The sequence below is a fragment of the Sinocyclocheilus rhinocerous genome, unplaced genomic scaffold, assembly GCF_001515625.1.
Source record: "Sinocyclocheilus rhinocerous isolate Xijiao unplaced genomic scaffold, SAMN03320098_v1.1 scaffold2852, whole genome shotgun sequence".
Lineage (NCBI taxonomy): Eukaryota > Metazoa > Chordata > Actinopteri > Cypriniformes > Cyprinidae > Sinocyclocheilus > Sinocyclocheilus rhinocerous.
In genome coordinates, this window is record NW_015646497.1 from 497597 (window position 1) to 512212 (window position 14616).

At 38.5% G+C, this 14616-nt stretch overlaps 1 protein-coding gene across 1 annotated transcript in view; it reads left to right on the forward strand.

Annotated features, from left to right (window-relative positions):
* LOC107707924 (insulin receptor substrate 2-B-like) overlaps nt 1-13309 on the forward strand; it is a 26911-nt gene extending 13602 nt beyond the window's left edge. Inside the window, exon 2 of the mRNA XM_016512051.1 lies at nt 11682-13309. Within this exon, the coding sequence (XP_016367537.1) occupies nt 11682-11686 (5 nt within the window). The 3' untranslated portion in view covers nt 11687-13309. The remainder of the gene's footprint in view (nt 1-11681) is intronic.
* The last annotated feature ends 1307 nt before the right edge of the window (nt 13310-14616 follow it).

Genomic DNA, 14616 nt, shown 5'->3' on the forward strand with positions numbered 1-14616 from the left:
AGCTCAAAGCTATGACTAAAAAGCCGCATGGCTAAAAGTGATGACTTGAAGCAGTGGCTAAAGCTAAGAAGCTAGACGCTAAAAGCAATGATTCGATGGTGTCCTGAGTATTTAAACTGGGCTTTTGGCACATCCCAAATGGTGCCTTGACCAATTAGATATTGTCTTTGCTCGTAAGGCGCAGATCGATCAGTGTTTGACATCCGCGAGAGCGATGCGAAAACGTACGGAGCAGTCTGCTTGTGGTACTATAGCCTAATACACCGATAGGTCTGCACAGTCGGTCCGCGACTGTGACACTCAGAGATGTGGCTCACACGTGAGTATTTAGTGTGAACGCGTCCCAGCCCCCGTAGCTGTAAGGCTACATTTACACTGATGCATTTTTGTTTTAAAATGAAAACGATCCTCGTCTTACAGGCGTTTCCACTGCGTTTCAAGCCGGCTTTCCACTATCTCCGACAAATGACAGACCGACCTGGTACCGTAACGTTTTCATTTTTTTAGTACCGACTTGGTACCGAAATACCGGGTCTTTTGACAACACTACTACAACGCTTTAAGCTTTAACACAGATTTATTAGATTACATTTATACAGTGAAGACTATGCATTGTTATTTTACATTTGATTATTCGATTTCTGTACCTGACTACTGTTAGACTTACCTGAAAAATATAAAGCACTGTTTATTTCATTTGTATCTTTGTTTCGTGCAGCCCTAGTAGTGGAGATACCCAGGAATCCTCTTATCTAGAGAATAATGTTCTGCTGGTCACGTGAACTCATAAAGCTTTGTTTTATCTTTTATTTTATCCACTATGACATAACTTTTTCTCATCAGAGTGAAAAGAATTTTATTCAGAAGCTCTATATGTTTCTTTGTGTATAAAGTTTTAATTAGGACAAAATGAATGAGGGTGTCTAAAGAGTTTTTATTTCACGTGTGTATAAAGTGTAGCTTTATGTAGGGAGATCTGAGTCCTTGGTTTCAGATGAGCTGTGCTGATCTAAATTCCTGCTCAAGAGGCATCATGCTCTTCTGTACATCACATATGCCTATATTTACAGCGTTATTTTGAGAGCACACCTTATTTACGACCATGGCATGTGCTGAACTGTATTGCTCTTATTGCAGGAAATGAGGATCACAGGTAACGGGATCCTTTTCCTGTGTTAAATTCTGTTCAAACTAGGGTTGGGCCGATAGACCATGCCATCATCCATCGCCGATGGCTGATAGACATCACAATGTTGAGCCGACATCGTGATTTCCCCCCCCATACCTCCCGCAATCCGCCGCATCCCAATACAGTGTTCGGAAAGAAAATGACGTGCATACGGAACCCCTAAAGGGAATAAATACGAGATGGGAGGAAAATACATATTTTAATAATTTCTCTCGCAGTTATATCATTGGGTAATTATACAGTATATAAATTGCGGGCATCAGGGAGCCGCTATTATGCCTGACATTGAAACTGCTTTTGAATGCATGATCGCTTTTAGTTTCACGTTCGAGATTCGCGATTGCGAGGGTTGGGTATCGTTTGGGTTTTTTTCAATACCGGTGCCAAATCGATACTTTTAAAACGGTTCCGGTGCCTAAACGGTGCCTGAACCGATAATTATTATAAATAAAAATTCCCCAAAAAATGATGGATTGCCCATTAGCACTATAAACACATGATGTCTGCTTCATTCATACTGGCGCATTCAGAGGGCGCCCTCGCACAGAAAATCCACATATCCAGTCACAGAAGTAGCGAACTCATGACCCTCCAGGAAATCCCTTATATGGACAAAGGCATCGCTATTATAGCTGTAACTGAGTAAACCGAGCATATAAACATTTTGAATGATAAAACAAAGACAATAAACACTAGACTGCGACAATATAGTTTATCTGTGTTATTCAAGCCATCTCTGGTATTTTCATAATAATTAAGTATATTTATAATAGGGCGACCATATTTTAGTTTTCCAAAAAAAGGACAGTAGGGGGCGGGATGTTTCACTGTAGACATTGTCCGATGCCAATTTGATTGACATCGCCCAACTCTAGTTCAAACACGCACACACTCATGTCTCTTTGAGGATGAGGATGAGGCAGACTGTATAAAATCTACTTTTACTTCTGTATCAAGTGCAAAATTTACTATTCTCTCTCTTTGACACTGTAGCTTCTAGGGCCTAAATCTGAGGATCAGTCTCAGAATGTGATTTTACCAGCAAACTTCTGTATTTCCATATGTTTTTAAAAAGTATGCAAATGACTTACTGAAATATAGCTGTACAACTTAAATTAGTTTTTTTGTCAGTTTTTTTCCACTTGAAAAAGTTGTTAAAATTTAATACTTTTTATTCAGCAGGGATGCATTTCATCGACCAGAAGAGACAGTAATAATATTAATATATTAAATATTTTTTGTATGTTCATCAAAGACTCCTGAAAAATGTATCAAGGTTTCCACAAAAATATTAAACACAGCACAGATGTTTTTAATATTTAAGATAAATGTTACTAAGCACCAAATCTGTTTATGGGAATGTTTTCTGGAGCATCACGTGACACTGAAGATTAGCGTAATGGCTGCTGAAAATTCTGCTTTGCATCACAGGAATAAATTACATTTCAAAATATGTTAATATAGAAAAATGTTATTGTAATAATATTTCACAATAATGTTTGTTGTATTTTGGTCAAATAAATGCGGCCTTGGTGAGCATAAGAGACTTTTTTCAAAAACTTTTAAAAAATGTTACCAACCCCAAACTTTTGAACGATATAGACTCTTTTTCTTTTGATTTAAATACATTAAAATGTATTAGCGAGTCATGTGAATATCTAGACATTTGTTCGGTCTTGAGGTCCTGTATAATTAGGCTGGTTTTGGGTACACCTGACCATAATCGGATGCAGTTTTTAGGGGACGATTACATAAGATGCTAATTTATATGCAAAGTAATGCACAATCATTGTGATTACATTTTGAGGTGATGTATTGCTGTGGGCCATTAGTGTTTGTCAGTGATCGTAGATGAGTCTGTATCAGCCTTTAGAGTTCAACCCCCACTAGTTTACTGGTATACTGAGTTACTGATCTACGTTGAGAGAGACTGAAACTTTGACCCTATACACAAGCAAACAAGTTTCCCCTCCCTAGAGAGACCTTCACCCCATGTTTGTGCACAGTGATTAGTAGATCCATGACAGTTTCCTTTAACTACACACATGAAGACATGCATAAACGCATCTAAGCCTCGCATGTTGACCTTTTAAAAATTTGCCAATGATTTTTATGTATTTAGGCAACTAAAGAGGCATAAGGCAGCGGTGGATTGCAGCACAAGAGCGTGTGATGGCGTTTAGCACATGTTGAGGTGTTCTGTCGAGTTCTACACAAAGCTATCACATGAGCTTTTTAAAAACCTATGGACCCAAATTAGGGTTGAGAGATGACAGGAATGTTTTGGTCCAGAACATGGAGTGCTGAGCCTGAGAGTCTTATGCATGTATGCGCGCACACACAGTCACACCAATCCTTCTTGTTTAATTATTGTATTTGTGAGTTACTCGACCAGTGTTTATTGTATAGTAATATCCTGTGTGTTCTGTTTACATCAAAAGTGAATCAGTGCCTGCCTAGCAACCACATCATAAACCCCTGTGTTATTATCTGTCCTGTCTCTGTCTCTTTCTCACTCTCTCTCTCTCTCTATATTTATCTGTCTGTCTCTCACACTCGTTTCACATAGATTCAGCTTTAGTCAGTGCATGGCTCCATCCAGCATCAGTGTAGCAAAAGACAAGCTGAACTTGAAACTTATTTGGTAACTTAAGAGGGATTCATGATTTAACCAAGAAAACAACGCAAAATAATAAGGAAAACTTTTCTTTGTGTAATTGACAATAGTTTTTACACTCCCTTTCACTACTAAAAAAAAGGGTCATGTGACACTGAAGACTGGAGTAATGGCTGCTGAGCATTCAACTTTGTATCATAGGAGTAAATTACATTTTAAAATATATTCAAATACATAATACATATATTCGAACACTTCAAATTAATATTTCTCGATATTGCGTTTTTTTACCGTTTTTTTTTTTTTTTTAATCAAATTAAAGTGTTAGTTCACCCCAAAATGAAAATTAGGCTGTGTTTTACTCACCCCCGATGCATCCTAGGTGTATATGACTTTCTACTTTCAGACGAATCCAGTCGGAGTTATATTAAAAATTGTCTTTGATCTTTCGGCTCGGTGAGCATAAGAGATAAAAATATTTAAAAATATTACCGACCCCAAAACTTTTGAATGATATTGTACATTTAATACAGTAATAATATAGTTAGCACATTACATAAAGAGTTACTCAAGGCAAAGATAAAGCCATCCTTGCAGCTTACAGTTAATTTATCTGCTTGTCTCAAATTTTATGACCGTTTCCTGGCATAGGTGGATTAGACAATCTTAAGTCCCACCTATTGTTCTCTCGTATCATGAATTATGTGGCCAGTCGTCATGGTGAAACAGAGCGCCTTGCAACAGGTTAGCAGTTTTCGTTTAGAGAACTTTTCTTTCCACAGAAGGTGATGTAGAATGTGTGTGTGTGTGTTCTGTGTGTATTTGGCACATCCAAGATTGCCATGATTTGTGTTTGTGGGTCACTGCTATCAAGGGGAAGTTCTTCAGTGTCTTGATCACACGAATCACCTCTCTGTGCCAATGCAGTCTTACTGGACGATTGACGTCTGCCGTTACTTAGGTTCATCTACTAGTGAAAGAAGAGACTCCCAGGGGGTCAGCGGCAATCCCACTGTCTCATAGGCTAGCAGAACAGCTCCAAAAATAGGCTAAAGGGAGCAGTGGTTTGGTTGTTGTTCCTCCTATGGTGCCAGTCTGGTGTCATTGCACTATGACATGCTTATAATGTGTGAGCGGTGTTACGGAGCTTCGCACCTGCGCAGGGATGCAGATGCCATTCGCTTTTTAGGACAGTTTGAGGAGACGGCTGGCTCAGATCTCTTTGATTCCAGGAAGGCTGTTAATATATAACTCCTGACCAACCCAAACTGGACTTGCTCAGACTTGAAATGTTCACCTTGATCTTTTGTGAGGGTGGGAAAGTTTGTAAGGGTGTGGTTGTTGCTGTGGGGTAATAATGGCACCAAGGCCGGGAGGAACTCTGAGACCTTTTGGTACCCCATCGGACATGCCCTTCAGTTGAACAATAAACTAGCAGCATTCCTGCCGCTCCAGACGCCGCTGTGTGGAGAGCTCTGAAAGCGGCGACATTGTGCCCCACCACCATTGTTAGGTCAGACAAAGCCCTTTATCAAAGGCACTGCTTCTGTGCACCAGGGTCAAAGCAGGCCACCGTACAACCCCACTGCCCGGCAGAGCTTTAAAGGGATAGAGAGGGTAATGGCAGGTGAAGGGCATGTGATGTTATTCTTAGACGGGACAGGTAGGACAAGGAAAGACTGGGTCAAGGATGAATGTAAAGATGAGATAAACCTCTCACTTACAATACAATTTAAAATTTGTGTTATTTTGTATATTATTTGTATTTCTAAAACAACTTTCAATATTTTTGTTTTTTCAGTTTTAGACGCAAATGTTAAGTTCTTTATCTACCTTTTTTTCTACACCTCATGATACTTTGCGCAAATTATGGGTGTAACTTCCGTTTACACTGTAAACAATCAGCAAAAGGTTTGCTCTATTTTTCAAAAACTGGATACATTGAGGTGACATTATTTTACTCACCCTTCAATTAGGGATGGGCGATATCTTATCATTTGCGATATACCGGTAAAAATTCTCCCCACAATAAGAATTTAGTCTTCCCGCGATAATAACGATAAAGTCTAGTTGTTGACATATTTCTGTGTGCGACTGTGTGGAGTGACGTGCTCCATCTACAATCTGGAACAGGTTTGGTCAGGGCTGTACTACAGTACTACATGTACTACAGTAGCACGTGTGCGATACAGTTTTACATGTGTATGAGTCTGTTTACAAACCTGTTGTCCAACAAAGATATTATTTATTGACGTGTTTTTTCTCCATATTAACTTCATAGCATAGTCGAGTGTTTGAAATAACTTATTTTTGTGATCAGACGTGGTTTCGTATCACAGAATAAGGCAGAAATCATACTATTTTATAGCATTATATACAGTGATGAAGGCTATGTCGATTAGCATTACATTATAAATATACTTTATTCTTATAAAAATACCCAATATATATATTTCTCTATCTGCGTTTTATTCAGCTACAGCGATCACTGGATACCTTTGTCCATATTAGGGATTTCCTGGAGCGTTACATCTACTATGCATATGTGGAGTCTCAGCCTCGGACGTCACGCCCACGGAACGTTGGCTTATACGTCTGATGCATATGGCAAAAAAAAGTGGAAACACTAAAGGAGTTTCGAAGTCGTCATCAGATTGGTTGAATTATACAGGATTTCCGGGAGACGTGTGTCGCATTCTATAACGTTCCACCTGGACACAAAGATGCTGTGACGCCAAACCCCCTCACGAAAGAAGAAAGCCGTCGTGTTTACAACTGTGACGACGAGCGCTTATCAGGATCAACTAAACGCTGGATTTTCAAAAGTATGTGAAATATTTAAAGTTCGCGGCACAGAATCTTTAAAATACGTCCGAGAGTTTTACACACCGGTCTGTTATTGTGGCGACATTTCCACGCCCCGAAAATTGACGCTGAAACTAACTGATTGGTTGTTTGACGGTCAAACGGCCTTATGGGCGGGCCTTGGCCAATGAAAGCTGCCATGGATTCCAGACCTTCAACCGTCAGTCTGAAGGTCTGGCTACGCGAGACTACGTGTGTACTGCTCACAACACCCTATTTTGGGTAAAAATAGGAAAGATAATACTTTTCTCTAAAGAAACAGGATTCCCTAAATTATCATCATTGATATCGTTATCGCAATAAATATCAGAAATTATCGTGATAAAATTTTAAGCCTATATCGCCCATCCCTACCTTCAACCATCGATCATTAAAAGGAAATTTAAAAGTGTAAAAGCATTAACAATACTTTCAAAATACCATGAATAACTCCTAAAGATCTTTGCAGGTAGGTTTCTTGAAGCATCTTGGAGATGTTGCCACAGTTCTTCTGGATTTAGTCTGTCTCGGTTTGTTCTGTTTCTCATGTCACTCCAGACAGACTGATGATGATCAGATCAGATCTCTGTGTGGAGCACTGGCTGTTGTCAGACAAAAATCTCACTGGATTATTACAATTCATGGCAAAATGAATGTTAGGAAATGTTAACTGATATTCCCTATTGATTCACTACAGCAAAAGATAGAAATAACTGAATTAAAATATTTTTAGCTGGTGAAAATACTAGTGTTCTAATCATTTTGGCCACCACTATATATATTGTTGTTATATCATGTCATAGTAATATTCCAAATGTAACGTTATTCTCCTGACTTCTGAAAATAGAAATTGAATGAAATTGTATGTCAAAAAGACGGATAAGGATTATTTGTAGCACAATCTTATGATTTGAAATGATTTGTTGCAGTCTTTTTGAGCAGAACTTCCTTAAACCGGAAGTGCCTCGCATAATTTAAAAACACAGTAGGCTTGTTAGGAAAAAGGTGGATAGATAAGTTTGTAACATGGTACTTTATGGTAATGGAAACACTAAGATATTACTATTCCATATTCCTACTATAAAAGTTGCAGAGAAATATGAAATGTTGTTGAAGTTCCCCAAATTTTGTGCTGCTGAGATAACCCTGATGCAGTTTTTCAGAATTCTTTGATGAATCGAATGTTCAAAAGAACACTATTTGAAATAGATTTTTTTGTAACAATGTGAACGTCTTTACTGTCAATTTAATGCGTCTTTGCTGAAAGAGTCTTAATTATACTTCAAAGACATTTCTGATTGTTTAGATTTCATTCATTTTTGTACATTTTGTTCTGCCTTGTCACATGAAGGAAATCTTTTTAAACATGCAATATTTATTTTAAAAACTGTTGACTGATTAAATGGAAATTGATTTCCCCCACCCCACCTTAGTTATCACCTTAGATTTACTGTTTGTTTTGTCCTGAGACAGTGGTGATTTGGTGAAGACTACACCCAGTGGTGGTCCTGACTCTCATGACCACAATTACAACCAACCACAATTACTGCAGAAATTATTTTATTGTAATACTATATATCTCTTGTACTTTAACATTGTCTTATCGCATACCTTTTAACCTTTCTTCTGTAGAATCACTTGGTAATGATGAGATGCTCCACCTGGATCATGTGGTAAAAGAGAAGATAGGTTAGAAAGATGAGGAGAAAGAGAAACATATAAATACAGCAGTAAAGTAAGGGCCAGAAGGACAGAAGTAGTTGGGAATCTTATTCTAGATGCCTTTTTAAATGTCTCCAAATCAGCCTTGAGTGCAGACTTTCTAAAAGTCTGTTAAGCACTTTGTGTTTCTTCCAGAACATGCAACATTTGCTGTAGCCTTATGTGACCTTATTTAGCATCCCTGGCCCTCGCTTGATGAGCAAATTGTCGTCTTTGTGGATTCTCCTTTCGTCATGATGAAACTGAGCACCCTGCTGCACCAAAGGTGATCTTAATGACACTAATCAGCTCCCTGTGCCAACACCGTTCTACTGGACCAATGACGTCTGTACGAGCTGGTGCCACCCTTCGTAAGTTCATCTACTAGTGAAAGAAGAGACTCCCGTGGGGTCAGGGGCAATCCCACTGTCGTAGGCTGGCAGAACAGCTCCTAAAATAGGCCGGGAATGAAAGGGAGGCAGCAGTTGTTTGGTCATTGTCCCACTTATAGCAGTGGTCCGCTGTGGCATGGCACTATGACATGCTTATGATGTGTGAGCCGTGTGTGTGGTGACGCACATGGAGTTTGGGTGTCCATGCAGTGACGCAGATGGTCTTGTGCTGCCGTTCACTTTTTAGGGCAGAGGATGGCTGGATCGGATCTCTTTGATTACATGAAGGTAGTTAATATAGAACACATCACTGACTCAAACTGGATGTGCTTATACTAAAAATGGTCATCTTTGTTTGCTTGTATGGGCATAGTAGTAGGGCTAACTACTTGTCGGCTTCCTGCTTTGTCTTAGGTTGCAGAGATTTTTTTTATTTTTTATCTTTGAGTACTACTTTCTTCACTCGAAGTCTATCTAGCTTTCTAACATAGTTGTTAGTCTTGAAAGTACCAGTAAGATATTACTACTAATAATAATATAATACATTGAGATGTTCATAAAAGAATCCTGAAAAAAATGCATCACGTTTTCCCCCAAAAAAGCAGCACTATTTTATGCTTTAATGATAGAGAAATATTTCTTAAGCACCAAATCATCAAATTAGAATGATTTCTGAAAGATCATGTGACAGTGAAGACTTTGCATCAGAGGAATAAATGAGCACGTTTACATGCACACCAGTAAGCTGATAACTCACAAATATCAGCTTATTAAAATAACCAGTTTTCCTCGTTTACATGCACATCAGTAACCTGACAACGCCAAGTAAGCTGCGTTTACATGACTTCATTAATAAATCAGGTTATTTCCCTGTAGTGACGTCAAAATATAATCATTTGAGTATCTGACTCTGAGTATTCCATACATTTGTCAGTTGTGATGTTAAATTAAGCTTGCAACATGTCAACTTGCAACATGTCGGGAAACTTACAGCTCATATAGGCTATTACGCTCTCATGCAGTTATAAACGCAGCATTGTGACTGAACCACTTCTACTTCTGCTGCACGAGATGAGAACACATTTTTATCATTTTCTGAGTCATGAAAAAGTCTGCTTTTGTGATATATTTCCTTCTTTCTTTACTGCAAGACGTTTGCTCGGTCTAGATGCGCTTAAATCTGCACTAACGATGCGTTCCTGTCACGTATCACACATGCGCACTTCAATAAGCCGACAGAACGCGGGTTATTGCATTTACATGCCGTGCGAAATCGGAGTAAGAGGCAAAAACAACCGGTTTATGCTTACGCCGTTTATGACCTTACTCCGATAAAAGAAAACGGGTTACCGCGTTTACATGACCAAGTGCATTTTTGGCTTATTAAGCATAATCGACTTAAGAACGTGCATGTAAATGCGCTCAATGACATATATTATTAAAATGCAGATTTTATTTAAAAAAATAGATTATAATATAAAACCGTTATTTTAAATTGTAATAATATTGCACATTTTTACTGTTTCTACTGTTTTCATAAATACAACCTTGATTGGTATGAGACTTAATTCAAAACATTAAAAATCTTACAACCCCCCAAGCTTTTAAACAGTATATATTAGCAAGTATTAGAATACATTGTTTAGCATTCTTTCGTGGCCAGGCCAGTACAAATGTTGGCAAGGCAAGTAAAAACCAGAACTGGCCAGCAGACAAAACAACTTTTTGTTGTGCCCTGGCCTGGATCAGATATTGGATTCTGTGAAGGTAGTTAATATGTAACATCAGGCCAACATAAACTGGACATTGTTAAACTTCTAAAACTGGTTACCTTGATTTGGATTGCTCTGTGTGTGAGCAGGAGGAGAGATTGTAACTTCTTTCTGTCTTAAGCCAAACTTGAAGATGACACCCATGTTGACTTCAGTACATGGGGTTGTTAATGGCATCTCTCCTGGTGAACTGAGGGTGTGGTTGTTGCTGTGGGGTAATGGTGGCACCAAGGCCTGGAGGAACTCTGGGACCTTTGGTACCCCATCGGACCTGCCCTTCAGTTGAACAATAAACTAGCAGCATTCCTGCCGCTCCAGACGCCGCTGTGCGGAGAGCTCTGAAAGCGGCGGCATTGTGCCCCACCACCATTGTTAGGTCAGACAAAGCCCTTTATCAAAGGCACTGCTTCTGTGCACCAAGGTCAAAGCAGGCCACCGTACAACCCCACTGCCCGGCAGAGCTTTAAGGGGATAGAGAGGGTAATGGCAGGTGAAGGGCATGTGATGTTATCCTTAGACGGGACAGGTAGGACAAGGTAAGACTGGGTCGAGGAAATTCAAGATAGTCGTGTATCATCATGATTGGATGGTCCTGCCAAATTCCTTTTAAACAGAATTTTGTTTAAGAAAAACACTCTGCATTCTGTCATAATTTACTCACAAACAAACTTATAAGACTTTATTCCATCGTTGAACACTAAAGGAAGATATTTTTAATGAAATCTACGCATTTTCTGCCCTTCCATTCTAAGTCCGTTATACCAGAATTTCGTGAAAGAAATCCATATAGGCTTGTATTCACATATAAACATTGATCAGTGCACAAACATAGAGCACATCAAATATGGTAAATGGGAACTCAAAACCTACTACTTTATTGTTCAAGAATAAACCTCGTTGCTGAAATGGACTTTCAATCAAATCTCTCAGGTTTCGTTAATATTTTTTATTGTGTTTCCGAAATGAGTAAATGTCTTATGGGTTTGGATAGAATGACATGAAGTGATTTTCACAATTTTCATTTTTGGGTGAGCTAACATTTATACCTTCTATAAATGGCACCAGCATTAAACACTGAGTGGTAAGATGAATTTAATGGGAGTGATGGTATCTTACCTTCAATTGGTTCGTGGGTTGATCCTGCCTCTCTCTTTTTCTCATTACAGACTAAGGACTGTCCCATGAAGCAACTGCAGAGATGCCGGAAACCATGAGAGCCCTAGCACACAACCCTGTGGCACAACAAAAGGATCCTTTTTGTTTTAATGGACTTCTATGCTTGTTTTTATTTTTTCATGTGCTGTCTCCAGAGCGAATCAATGCGTTCTGTCTTGTATGAGTTCAGTGCTTTATTGTGATTTTATTAGCTGCAAAAAAAGGGAGGTTCATCATATGAAGACACCATAATCCAAAAGTCTTGTTTGGGCAGGTGCATGCTGTTTACAAGCATCACACGTATGTACAAATTGTATTTATTTCCCAGAAAGATTTCAGGTGCAATTACAGATTTTAGTGTTTGTTTACCGTTTGCTTAACAGAGAGAGCATATATTGGTACAGTGCAGACTGCCGATGGGATATGACTGTACAGCAGTAGTGTCTTTTTTACGAATGTCTGTCTCTGTTAGGTCCTCACTTAATGTTCCACGCACATCTTCAATTTTGGACCGTAGAAACCTCCTCCTTTGTACTGTCAACACTGTTCTACAGTATCTGTGAGTGTCAGGCTAGTCATGGTGTTTCAGTCTGCTTTACCCCGGCAGGACCCCAGGCGTTTCTCGCGGTGCCTTCTCGGCATGTGGCACAAGCCCAAACATAGGCTTTTCGTATCTCTTCCCATACTAATTTTTGACCAGCATCTCCTTCGCTTTGCCAAGAGAGCTGTAGAGAGAGAGGGTGGAAGGAGTGGGGGCGCAGGAAAAGAGGAAGGGTCTATTCTGGGACTCCCCAGATGAAATCTGCTGCAGTTGCTAAAATGCCACTAGGATGAGCACAGAGTTGGTGATTTATATCATCTAAATAAATCTAAATTAGTTCTCCGGTTATGTTTTGGTACCCACAATAAATAAACTCTAAGTGGAGGGGCCCTTCTGCAACTTAGTGGGAACAAACAGCACAATACGAAGGTACAAAAGCCCAGTTCTGTCTGTATAAATCATTATGAATGCTGTTTGAAGGGTATCCTTCAATCGACAACATAAAAAGTCACAACATTTCATTAATATTTTATTTATAATTAATTCTATTTAATATTTTAGTATTACCAATCAGCTGCTCTTTTGTTCCATGACTCTCATCTCTCAGTATTGCGGTATGTCCTGCTTCGATCAGGCTGTTTTTTCAGGAAGTGGAGGTCCATGGTCCATAACTCTTTTCTGCATTTGTTCTGTAGTATTTATTTATTTTTTTTCCCAAAAGAGTAATATGCACACAACTCAGTATGCAGCTTCGGGTTCATTTGTCTTGGTTACATAAACAGCCTTCATTTTTGTTTTATTTTTATATTTCCCTTTTACTGCGTATTGTTTTAACAGACAAAATCAAATGTGAAACGTTGCGACAGGAAAAAAATGCAAAAATACTGTATTGTACAGTCTTCATTATTATGCTGTCAATGGTACGAAAGTGAACTTTGTTGTCTGGTAAAAGGATCCATTCCTCATGGAATTACCTAAGCAAGTCTTAACTAGCACAGATTGGCCATTGCATAGCACAGCCCAGCTGTGGTTTTGTGAAAAGGTTTTACCCAATGTCCAAAACTGTATCTAAGACTCAGATTGCCTCAATGTGATATATAAAAAAAAAGGTACAGAATATTTTTTTGGCTAATGTTAACATAGTATTTGTAGCTGTGAGACTGACCTTTTAAGAGTTACACAAACAAATTCTGTCATACATAAAAGCTTTAAATCAGCCAAATTGTTGAACTCCACATACATGTATTTAATATCAGCTTTTTGCTAATGAATTTGATCAAGCTGACTGCTTTTTGCCATGATTTTTATTGAATTGAACTTGATTCAAGTGATTACATAGAGTACAGATGTGCAGTGGTACAGCATTAATATGTTTTTATTACCCCTTTTTTAATAGCTCAGATTATTTTTTTTCTTCTTTTGGGATGTTTTTTGAAATGCAATTCTTTTATTCAGCACCATTTCAGAATCAAAAAGATGGGAAGTTTGTGCATCCTCTTGCCAGTTTTTGTCACACCTCAGTATGTTTTGGTACACTTGTGTTCTGTTCGCTATTGTTTTTGAAGTCTGAGCTTGACATAAAGCAAAGTTCAGGTGTGGAGGTCAGTTCTTCAGATGAAGTCGGAGAGGAAATATTAACAGGAAAAACATTTATGATTGTGTCCATGTGTACATACTGATGCTTTGATTTATTTTTTTTCCTGCAGGTGATTGACATTTCCTTTTTCCTCTGGTGGGAAAAAGTGAGTGATGGCAGGCAAATCATTTGAGCATTGCTTAGTGTTTGTATTTATCTTTTCTTTTTTTGCTTTCAATAGAGCTATTGCAATAAAAAAGTTCCTGTAACATGTTTCATTGTCATTTGTTTTCGTTATATATCTGTGAATGAATAAGAGCAGTCTAATGTCTTGCTTTTTATGTTCACCGTTGTTGAACTTTGATGTTTGCTTCAGAAAACAGATTCAGGGCAGTAACATCCAGTGACCCTTCTTTCTCACTACAGCTTCAGTGTAAACATGACATGGACATATTTGGCACGATTACTAGCAGAGACGTTGCCATTGTTTGTAATGATTTACTATAACATGATGACACAATAGTATAAGATTCAAAGGCCCTCTGTTGTCCAACACAATATTTGAAGGCTCCCCTATATTCCTCTGCTATTGCATATGCTGAAAATTTAGCTTTGATTACAGGAATAAATTACATTTTAAAATGTATTAAAATAGAAAGCAGTTATTTTAAATTGTAAAAATATTTCCCAATATTACTGCTTTTGCTGTTTGGATCAAATAAATGCCGGCTTGGTGAGCAGAAGAGAATTCTTTAAAAAACAGTAAAAATCTCACCGTTCAAAAACTTTTGACTGGTAGTGTATAGATATATAGCCATCCTGTGGCCCC